This window comes from Anneissia japonica, unplaced genomic scaffold (genome assembly GCF_011630105.1).
Source record: "Anneissia japonica isolate Jap-2015-1 unplaced genomic scaffold, ASM1163010v1 scaffold1165_len1893470_cov193, whole genome shotgun sequence".
Lineage (NCBI taxonomy): Eukaryota > Metazoa > Echinodermata > Crinoidea > Comatulida > Comatulidae > Anneissia > Anneissia japonica.
Window position 1 is genome coordinate 659,526 of NW_022709613.1, and position 12,455 is coordinate 671,980.

The window sequence follows — 12,455 nt, forward strand, 5'->3', positions numbered from 1 at the left end:
TGCTTCCAAATCAACTGATCTAGTGTTCAAGTTTGAGGCTGTAGACGGTGTCTTTGGACAAAGCACTTGACCCACAGGATCTTCCATAACTTGTTGATTAAACTGCACTAATCAAAATACAGCCACAAAGAGTCGAGTATGTGTACGTAAACTTGTTTTACGAGTTCCATGGTGTTCCACAGGTATCTATAAGCGGGGTAATGGGAAGCAAATACCATGGCAATAATTGCTACATGACTTTTATGTGGTACGGTACGTGAAAATCGATTTCAACTTGTGCTATTTTGTACAACCGCTTACGAAGACAGTCCTAAGTAGTGTACGAATAAAATAAAAAGAAGTTAGGTTTTAATAAAGGTTTTGATCTTTACATTCGATGATACATGATTTGAATTATTACATTAATTGCTATAATTATTAATACTATTCCAGTTAATCCGTTTTTAAGGGCACTCTAATGACATACAATATTTTTGTGTTAACTCACCTACACAATGCATTTTTCACGTTTGTTGTTACGAGTTATGGTAAATATTCTGTATTTTGAGGTTACAGAAATGTGAGCTCTTTTCGTAGGCGATGAATTATGTGAGTTTGAAGCGTAAACTAATATCACGCTAGGCTATAATTATTATTACAATTTACTCTTAGCTGGAAGGGGGGGTATCTCGTCTTGGTAATTTAAATTAGTCAAGTAAAACGTAAACTTGTTTTGACGATTTATATAACTTGCTAATTTGAGATGCTACCCGGTATTCTAATTCATATAGGCTATATAATAATCGACCTACACTGTAATATTTCAATTTTACTGCAATGAGTTTGATAATAAAAGCAGAATGAATGAACGGCGACAGCTGTTGGTGAATCTCGGTAGCATTTGTCTGGGAACCTGGCTTTTACAACGTTTGCCATTAAGTTGATGACTACGACTCCTTTTGCGAGAAGTACTATCACTCTATTATTGATATAACGTGGAACTTGTTTGTTTGATGTAACATTTTTTAATTGGTACAATGTCATTCACTGCTAAAATGGGGATGTTTAAAGTTCACTGAAACGTCATTAAAGGCATTATGTAAAAAGAATGGGGCCAAGAAATAGAAGACATTGTTGTTTGCAGTCACTAACATCTACTTTTGATGTTGTTTAACAAGTTTGTTAGAGTATTAAATTATAGATTCATTGCCACATCCTTAAGAATTAACATTGAAGCTTTATAATGTAGGCCTATAATTAGAAAATCAAATGCCTAGAATTACTACAATACATTATGTGAATCCACGTGTTTCAAAGTTGAACAATCGTTGTATAATAACATATCAAGTTATACTTATCACCATTGCCATCATCCTCCTCATAATCATCATCATTATTTTTTTATCAAAATATTTTTTTTAAAAATGTATTTAATAATAAACACATTATTTATTAGTTAATTGTTCATCTTGTAAGAATTCGAAAAGATATGCATTTTGTTTTTGCGAAAGAATTTGTTGCTTTGTATGCTTATTACAGTTTGCATATACATTGACAACATAATTAATGGATCATGTTTTATTTTCTTGCAAAAATAATCTAAGAAAATAATGAATAAAAAATTCACCGGGATGGTTTTGACAAATTACTCATTAAGTATAATTCTATAGCTGTTGAAATATTCATCGTTATCTTTAGAAATTGTCATTACAATTCTTCGAACCAATAAAGGTCGGAACGTTCAGAACAATGATCTATGTTATTAATGCTTAAGTGTATATGTTATTTATGCTGAAAAAAAAAATCAATCTTTTCTTTATTACTTTTCTACCTCTAAAGCACACTCTGTCTTTCTTCCGCATTCTATCTTTTTCTACAATACTTACGCTTAACTAACAGGAAGTCTCTGAACTCTTTGTGATTTTCAAATTCAGCAGGGCAAGGCAACGGTGGTCCAAATAGAGGCACTGACTCTTCAGAAAAAACCCACAATCTAAAAGTACAATTAAGTATACATAAAACATATTTTAATAAAATACCTTAAATGTACAAGCAAATAATTAAAATATTGATGAATCATTCATGGTTTTATAATATCTTTTTTTTTTCTCTTTCGAACAACAATTTCTTTATCATCTTATTATTTTGGTATTTATTTATTTCACATATTAACATTTAAACTCGTTGTTTAGAGTTGTAGTTGTTTTAGAATATATACCCTGTACTGTCGGTTTGGAAGACGAGCATTCTAACCATCTAGTTCTGCATCACTTAGTTCATAAGTTGAACAATATTTTGCAAACTTACCTGTAGGTATCTTTGATTGTGTTGTAAGTAACAAGAGCAAATATATCTACGTCAAATATTGTTAAGGTGTACAATTAATAGTTTGATCAAGCATCAAACATCACTATAGACGTCTATTTAATACTGACGAAGGAGGGGGTGAGGGGGCTGAAACCGAATTTAATGAACAGTCTAGGAAATCGAAAGCAAGTCAGGCCAGCCGTTAATTTGGTGCGGGAAAGAAATTCGAGTTGTGAGAGGGTTCAAAACCTGACACTGGTTGCTTATGTTTTTGTAAGACACTTTGCTACAACTACATCTTCCTTCCGACGGGACATTAAGCCACCATTAATGTTTACATGTGTACAAAAAAACAGGAGGTTGTTTTCTGGTGTAGTGTCGATGGAATGCATTGAACTGCGGACGCCGCATGAAATGATTCGATGTTCTTGATTTTCCTACAAGGATCGGGCATTTACATTTTACATTTTAACTCTTTAGCCTAATAATTCCTATGTGTTATTTGTCTTGCTTGTTCAGTACCTATTTAACCTACATATTACAAAAGGTATGCATATTATAAACTAGGCTGACACATCCAAGATACTCAAGTAATCTTATGATTATATCACATAGCAACAATTAAAAATAATACGTATTACTATAAGGCTAATATTACTATAGTATTTCGATTAAGATATTATATCTTATATCCTATAGGCTAGTTAGAAAGAATAGTTAGAGGGATCGAAATTTTGTTGAAATAATTACAACCATGGCAGTTATGAGACTATGAACTGTCAGACAATATAAAAAACCCTATCAAATACCAATTGAATGAAACTGATAAATATTTACCGATACATCATGAACTTATATCCGTTTGAAGAAGAAACGTAATTGAATATTAGCGTGCATTCATCATCAACCGTATTTGATATATTACAAAAACTTCATTTAATATGTCATTTCATGAAAAATTGGGCTGTGGCATTTGCAAAACACATTAGCTTGCATCAAAAGCACCGGTAAAGCAAACATTAACCACAATATTATGCATATCGAATTCTACACGTTATTCAAATATATTAGTTAATCAAACCTTGATTTGAACAAATCAAAACATTTCTTTTGAAAGACCAGAATATTAAATCTTTGCCTTTTCACGCTATATCACGCCGAAAGTAAGTTAAACTTCCATGAATTGATATAATATGAATAAAGGATTACATTATTAAAACAACGCAATACTTACTTATACATCGTTATATTCATTATGATTCACAAATAGGCCTAAGTGTCGTATAATTAGGAACTTGACACATACCGGTAATTAACACACGAATGTTGTTAGGCCTATTTTCAGTTGCGGCTTATAAAGAAACGTACGCTTGATGTCAAATATTAATAGAAATCGCTGGAACTTATAACCAGTCTCATTATTTTGAACCCGTAGCCTATCAATGAAATATTAAGGTCTATTAAAATTATTACGTAGTTGACAAGCTACTATCAGATAAGCTAACTACGGTATTCCATTGCTTAACAAAGGTGGACCCCGTGTTTAACACGTTTCCTAAATAGATATTGGGCAACACTGTCACTAAGGTTCCCCATTCATTATACGAATCTATTATTGAATATCGCGATTGACGTATTTTCTATGAAGTAGTGGATACGCATTTTGACTACCATTGGACAATCTCGCACTTAACGCTCACATAATATCAGGCCCGTAGCATGACTTAATTTGTGGGAGGTTCGTTTCAGTGGAAAGTGGATCCTTTGGCTTGTATGATATTCTGGAGAACATTGTAAATATATCTACGAATATTAATTTTTCGTTTTTAAATGCGGACCTTCTCCAGGTTTTGGGCGGTTCGCCGTAAACCCTTAACCCCCACCCCACGCTACGGCCCTTAATATTGATGACATTTTGATATTAATCCGTACTAAGATGAAATGATCTCTGAAGGATTTACTAGATTTTAATATTAAGATATCAAATCGTCGGTTACATACTACATGAACAAAGCATATACAGTAGGCATATTAGGAATTTTGTGTAATGGAATTGGGTCGTCAATGTTGATTTTGAAAACTAGGTAACATAAGCATAATTTTATTTAAAAATAGGCACTTTTAAATTGATCGACAGATTAAAAATTAACGATTATAACGGCGTAAAAGCAATAAAAGGACTAGATTTCGTTAAAGTGGCGCGGAAGTTAAACTCGGGACTTGAAATAATTCTTTATAAGTAAATGTCAAAATCTACCCGTTAACATGTATCTGAACACTGCGCCACTTTATAATTTTGATCGATAGCCGGTTAAAAAAAATGTTTTGCGGATTGAAGTAAAATTGGTTAATGGACATGTTAATGATTCACAGGATAGAGATGTGACTGCAACCTACTTGTACATGACACGTGTATTATATAGATGAGTACCGGTAATAGTTCTATGCGTAAATAGTTATAATTTGTATCAAAAAGAAGCTAATATTTATTCATGGAGAAATCAAATTCTTATCTTCCCCTTTATGTATCGTTGTCATCATTTTCATCATCATCATCATCATTGTGATCATATTCATCAATATCACATCGTTATCGTCATCATCATCGTCGTCGTCATTGTCGTCGTCGTCATCGTCATCGTCGTCATCATCATCATCATCATCATCATAAATATCATCTTCATCAGAAGGAGAACATCGATGAAATAAAAAGAAAATTCAATATGATATCCGAAAACGACTCAAGGATACGAGTAAAATGAGATCGAATCATGGATGGCTTGAACGTTGGCTCGTCGTCTGGGTTAGCAACCTCTTGGAAAACAATGGCGGCAATATCATTTCCAATATGACGCTTACGCTCAACCTACAAACAAAATTAATATTCAGTTAAACGAGCCAAAAGTGCATTAAAACGCCGGCTATGATACAGGATGAACTTACCTTTGCTTAAGTCAAGTAATTCTATAAAATTAGCTTATGACTGATTTTATTATATTTGAACCTTGGCAGTGGAGTAATTCTGCAGAAGTATGCTATTACTGAGTTATGGGCTTACCAGATAAGTCAAGTGTGTATAATATATTTGTCTTCTCTTGATAGTCCAAAGCAGAGAGGACATTGGTTTCAGAAGATATACTATGGCGATGCGCAACTAGAGAAATTATTGTCAACAAGCTTTCGTAATGACAACATTGTAAATTGATGAATTGTAAATGCAACGATGCCCGGTCACGATGCTATTAGTTACGCGTGGTGGTCTGTAGACAATTACCACGAAACGTTGTGGATATTTGCAAAAAGGTTTCTTTCTGATGAATGCTACACAATTTTGTACTTCAAGTAAACATTTTGTTAATGACATATCAATTCCAATGTTTATGTTTTAAGCAACACGTTTTAACTGGAAACATTAAAGATATACATTTGTATTGAGGTAAAGCACTGTAAACTCTTTTAATTTCATACTTTGTATTTGATAATAAATAGAAGGAAAATTCAAATTTCAATATTTAAATTATTTACGCTAGGTATTTACGTATTTTATTTTCTTTTTTACTGAAATACCATATTCTTTGCAGAGACTGTAGACCTTGAAATGAGTTGTAGGTAATTTAAGAATTTTCAATAGCAAAAGTCGTAAAGGCAAACAAAAAACTGAATTGTCTTTGTGTCCCATTGGAAATTGATAAGCTAATCTATATAGCATGTTTAAGCAAACGGGTGTCTGTTATTTTTAAATTGAATCTGAATTGCTTAATAATCTTCAATTATATTGTTCAATTTGTGAGTACTCATTAGCTACAATATACACAGTATGGATGCTGATGTTATTGATTAATATATTTAGGCACGTAATGGGTCAAAACTTGCCAAGAGCGAAAATAAATCACTTTCCTCTTTCACTGATACTAACAAATCATAGACATTTACACATGCACGGTCAAAACAGGAAGTGAATTTGGTGTTGAATATAATTTGCATGGAGTTATTTAGTAGGTCTAACACATAAAAGACAGGAAGTAAAATGGTCAATATACACTGAGAGGCATATTAATATCCAATGATGATGAGAGCATAGCTCAGTCGGCTAAACTGGTGGTAGCCACTGTGTGTGCGCTAAGACGTGGAGATCTCTTGGCCCCTGGGTCAATTCTCATCGTTGCTCTCATTGTGTCTTTCGGATGTGACGTTTACAGTAAGCCGTTGGCCCGGTGTGCAAAATTGCTCATCGTTCAAGAGCGCAGTACACTCTTCGGAAAAGAGTATATAGGGATTGTCTCACGGTGTACTGCCCAATCCACCACCAGAAGGACCCCACTAGAAATAAGTCTTAAAGACTTTTGTGGGTTAGAGAGTGGGTTAGCTCCATCGGCACTCTATATGCAGTGAGCCATAGTGATCCTTTCAGATCATCAAGTAAAACATTTAAAAATCACACTTTTATATAAAACGACTTCAAAGCTTATGTTCTATGCTCTAGATTTTAACTTCAGACTAAGGTGCAATAATAAAGAATATAGAAAATTACGCATGCGTAGTACTGCTTTGAATGAAGTAGTATACCTGTTGACGGTTATCGGAGGAATAAGGTAATAATGTTGAAACGTGGTACATTATTTCATGTCCTTCGAATGTTGTATAGACTGTTTCTAGCCCCGTTGTGTCACCTGTAGAACATTGAAAAAAATATCTCTATATTATTACTATTACAATTATAATGTTAAATTTTAGACTATAAAATGCCTTAAAATATTCCTAAAACACTTTTATTTTTGGAAGAAATAATGATATTATTAAAAATGCATTAGTAAACAGTTTTGTCGATTTTTAAAAATGCTCTTAATGTTCACATTTTCCTTTAGTAACAATGAAAAATATATTTAAAAACATTATGGTTTAAAGTTGAATTTGTACTACCCTGATTCTGTGCATTATATTTTGGGTTTGCTTCTGGTTGAGAGTGGAAGCCTCCATGCAAGTCAAGATAGTTTCGTGGTTACTTCCACAAAAAAAAAAAATCCTCAATGCTACCACATAATTTCCCAGAAACCCTGAAGAGCACATTAACGAAAATACGGTCTTATTGTTTTTTATTTGATTTTTTTGAATAGTTTGATATAGGAAACGCAAATCGCATTTGTGTGATTTACAATTCGGGCCAAATAAAAAAAATGGTAGTTTTTGTCCTCTCTCGCATCCATTTTCTCTACCTCACCATTTTTTTCCTTTATCTTACAAAATGTACAAAAGTCTGGCTAACTCGCATCAGTCAAATTCCTCTCTCGATCGTTCGTGGTATGAATCATGTGTAGTGCTTCTTTTATTTACTTTCAATGTGTCTACTTGGTAAAAGTTAGAAAGTAGTAGCTGTTTCCCATCGCCGATATTGGCCACAACGACAAAGTAAAGAGTAAAAAAATAAATAAATAAAAGTGCCCTCACTCTCTTTTTTCCCCAAATTACTAGGACGAGAAACTACTTTTTTTCCCTTGGCCTAAAATGGAAAACATTTATAAACATTGTCAAGACAACACGGTGTTCATTTATCAAAAATCAAGATGTAATCTGACTATAAATTAGTATAACTTACTTTTGGTATCAAGGCCACCATTGAATCTATCCCATCCTTTTAATCTTGAATAATCTCCCAACAATCTAACAAACTTATCGAAATTTGGACTTCCGATTTCTGTGAATGAAGTCGCTGTATTCAGTGAGGCACTGGTAAAAAGGTTACATTGCTAATACTACAGTAATAGTAAAGCCTTGCCCAGAATATCAAATTTTATTTGAAAAAAATATGTGACATGACTAATTAGGGTCATGATACATCAGATCATGACCATATATAGGCACATCACGACTATATATGGGCATACACATTATTTGTCAAATAAATTGATGATAGTCTGGACAGAGCATAATAAAAAGTCATAAACTTGTCTATATATCTCTTTATACAGCTTTAATCATTGTTGTCGTGCGTTGTATTCTACAGTGGGCGCGTCACTGACATGCGTTATTCGTGCGAGCAATTTATTCTCATAATGGTGATTGAATATTTTGATGATGTGATTTTGATCATTTAATGATAATATATAAGCCTGGGACTAGTACACAATACTTCAAATAATATTATGTCATTAGCGATGCTTACAGTATTAATGTATAGGCTATTTAATGAACAACGTTCACTGAAAGTCAGATTGGTCTGTAAGCCTATAAAAGTATGTTGGGGATAAGAACAATATCCATAAAATACCGTAACAAAGGAAGAAGTAAAATGACCTGACGGATGAACGGATGTACTGAGGGCCGGGGGTGGGGGGGGGGGGGGGGGGGGGGGAAGCAGGTTCTTCGTTTTGACTGCCAAAATATTAAATGCATTGAAATCCATTATGAAACGGCGGCCCCAGCACCTACCACCCGACGTACCACCCCTATTCCGAAATTCCGATCATGAAAAACGCATCTTTTATGTTTGAATCATATTTCATAATGTGGAGTTTTCAGCTCACTAAAAACGGGGTCATCATATCGGCAGGTTATTATAAAAATGTGGCTAAAAAAGTGACTAAGCCTACCATTGCTGAACATGTCGTCATCAGTGGTCTGGCCTTCCTTTGCATAGAGTACTCCGAATTTGAAGTTGACTGATCCTTCTTGCTCCTCCAACAAAAGTAGTTCCTAAAACAGAAACAAACACAAAAATATAGCTGCTTAAGGTGGTATAAGGTAGAAACTGAAGAACATGGTACAGATATAGGCCCTCTTGATTGGTCTACCAACTGAGCTACTTGAGACCGAGTTTGTAAGTTCCATATAATATCAAAAATCTTAAAACTTATCTTTACTGAAACGTTAACTTGCTTTATTTCCTCACTAAGCGCCTTTGATACATTTTTGAATCGGCGCTATTAAAAAATATTTGTTATTATTATTAATATTATTATTATTATTATTATTATTATTATTATTATTATTATCGAAATAATTTCGTTATTGATAATAATACCGACATGATCTATTGCATAATACAAAATTAATAGCCCACATTTGTTTTAACTTATTCTATTTGATCAACAATGGTAAAAAACACCACTATAAAGCTTGGATTTCATACAATCGTTACACGATATCGCCGGCAGCTTAAGCTGATGCTGATTGGTCGGTCGAATCGGGGAGCCTTGCCGATTGCGTCGGGGACTGAGAAGCAGTAAAATGATTGCACTGGCAATTGTAGCGACAGTGTAGCGATTGTATGAAAACCAGGCTTAAACACAGGTTATTCTTTGTGATGATAGCATGGAATTACTTCACATTAATGCGAACCTTTTGAATCTCTGCTGTGAATATTTCCTTCGGTGTTTTGTCAATCCTGATGTCGAATCGTCTGAAAATAATAAATACTAGATTGAGATTGTTTATTTAACATCACGTCATAAATATCAGTAAACACTAACATTAAACAACAGTCATAACACTAAGCTTTAATAACATAAAAAAGTAGCAACAACGACAACAGCAGCAGTAACAAAAACAATCAAAACGCAAAAGAATAATAATACCAGATCTTTGTCATAATAATAATAATAATAATAAATAATAATAATAATAATAATAATAATAATAATTCATTAATCATTTATTTTATTAATGTGATTGTTTACAGATAAATAATTAGTGAATATGCGTCATCTAAATTCATTAATTAATACCGGTACAGTATTAATTTTAATTAAGTCATTCCTCGTCAGCAATTTAACACAAAGATCATTCCGCCTAAAAGAAAATTATTTCATTACAAAGTATATCAATCAACGACTCTTTTATAGCACAGATTTAATAACCACACGTTGACTATCACCCGCTTTAAATTAGTATTTTAACAAATAACACTCCTAATAGTACTCGAATTTGCTTTTTGAACGACACATGACCTATAAATAGCTGGCCTTTAAAGTTCAACATGTCTATCTATCTAATGTTAATCATTGAAATGTTTATGTTACGAGTTCACTGCGCATTTCCTTCACACGACTAGTTAAACTGTGCGTTATTCCGTTGCTTAGCGACGCAAGTTAGTATGTATGTGTATGTGTGAAAAGGTTATAGCCATGCTCTAGAACCAAAAGATATTTAAAATGAATGAGTGTTTGAAGAAATAATTAGGAACAGCTAATAAATTTACATTTTAATATTTAAAAACCGGAGGAAAACATGCGTCCGACGCCGACGAGATCAGGACGTGACGACGCGTTGAGCGAAAGGTCGCTTTCACACTGTCACAGAGGGTCAGGGGACTATCGTTGAGCCCGCCAAGCAATTACACAGAGTATGGGCGAATTCGTCGGCCACAGTTCCACCGATCATTGGCCGATGCAATGTGTGTACGCCAGGCTAAAGCTCTGTCCAGATTATCAAATTTATTTGACATAATAGGCTTACTGTTGTATGCCCATATATAGCCATGATGTGCGTATATTATGGTCATATGATGTTATCATGAACAAGCATGTCACATGTTTTTGTCGAATAAAATTTGATAGTCTGGACAGGACTTAACTGAATTTTTATCTCCGCAAAAAGGAGTTTATGTATTCACCGCTATCCGTCTGTCTGTCTGTTGGCAAGATGAAGCAAAAACTAATAAATAGGTCATCATAAAATTTGATGTTTTTAACGACGAATAAATGATATGATATCAGTAGCGGATCCAGGTATTTGAAATAAAGGTGATAGGGACGGACTTTCACAGTTGGAGAGTCTATACCACCCCAGCCCCATGGTTGGGGCTGAGGTAAGAAAATTTATGATTGCGGCACGTACATCTAGATGGCCGGAAATGGCACTCACAGATTTGTGACTATAATTTTCTTTTTATCTCCATTTTTTTTTGACAATTTGGTGGGGTCCCGAAAGGGCAGGGTCCCCTCTATTTAATCCGCCATTAGATATGATACTGCCCTGCAGTCGATTTCAGAAACACATGATGGTGTTATGTATCAACCAAGTCCTTTTTGGTCAGGATGCTAGATCGAGGAACATTTTGGTAGAACTCTTCGGGGCCCCATAAGGATTGGGAGCCCTGCTGACCGGCGCATGAGAGTTTTTTTTATGCATTTGAAACTATTTAGGCAGATTCAGAGCAGCACCAATGTAGATACAATTCAATTAAAAATGATGATGATAATTACTGATGAAATCATATTTAATTCATAATTGATTAGATAAAATTGTCAAAGCCAGCTTTCCAAATATTATGAGCGTCTTGTCTAGAAGCGAAGGAGGCTTTGCAAATAGTATACCGGCAGCCAAACGAACATGAGTCTCCATTTTTCTAATTTTAAAAGTGACCTTCCTTGATATTGCCAAGAGAATTTGACAATCTGTAGTGTTTGAAATATACATACCTGAACCAAACTAGCTATATTCATAATTAAAGATTGTTTTTAAGTTCAGGCCTAAGTGTAATTTGTTTTCTTCTATATGTCCTTCATCAATTTAAAACTAACCAGATGGAAATATTTTGCAATTTCGAGTAGGAATATTAAGTGCCACTTTATTGCTTTAATGCCGCAGCAAACGTTTCATTTGTACAAGTTTAGATCTAAACATAGTTTAATTAATCAGTGGCATGCCATATGGGGTAGTTATGTTAATTATGCTACGACTTTCAAACTAATCTAAGACGCATTGGAAGATTTATCTATAAAGGTAACATGGATTAAAACATTCTTCAAATTACTGATGTCCTCCAACATTTTAAAATGAATGGTGAATTACGGAAAATGTGAAATAGGTCGTGCCTTGTAGGCCTACATCGAGTTTCAATCAGTTAAATTGCTGTGCCGACACAGGGAGTTACTCTGATATACGTAAATATGCCTACTTCAAAAGGGGACGAGAAGTATTTTGAGTGCATAAACGCTTATATTTTGTGTAGCCTAGTTGCGTAGAATGGTATATAACTCACATTCTGATTTTGGAGTGACATGTTTGGGTAAAAGACTAATACGTATAGTACGTTCCGACTTTTCAACAAAAATTACGAAAAAGTTTGGAGAATATGTTACGGACGCAGAAATGTTGGAATATTTGTTTAAAAAAACAAACACACACACATTTTGTAAAACAAAAAGTGATTTTGATTTATTTATGTCATT

General features: G+C 33.9%; 1 protein-coding gene across 1 annotated transcript in view; it reads right to left on the reverse strand.

Annotated features, from left to right (window-relative positions):
- Positions 1 to 12,455, reverse strand: part of LOC117106833 (GTPase-activating Rap/Ran-GAP domain-like protein 3) — a 61,544-nt gene that overhangs the window by 14,625 nt on the left and 34,464 nt on the right. Inside the window, exons 7-13 of the mRNA XM_033248307.1 lie at positions 9,622 to 9,682; positions 8,874 to 8,976; positions 7,880 to 7,978; positions 6,853 to 6,956; positions 5,038 to 5,152; positions 2,287 to 2,332; positions 1,855 to 1,972 (exon numbers count right to left, since the gene is read on the reverse strand). Coding sequence (XP_033104198.1) covers positions 1,855 to 1,972; positions 2,287 to 2,332; positions 5,038 to 5,152; positions 6,853 to 6,956; positions 7,880 to 7,978; positions 8,874 to 8,976; positions 9,622 to 9,682 — 646 coding nt within the window. The remainder of the gene's footprint in view (positions 1 to 1,854; positions 1,973 to 2,286; positions 2,333 to 5,037; positions 5,153 to 6,852; positions 6,957 to 7,879; positions 7,979 to 8,873; positions 8,977 to 9,621; positions 9,683 to 12,455) is intronic.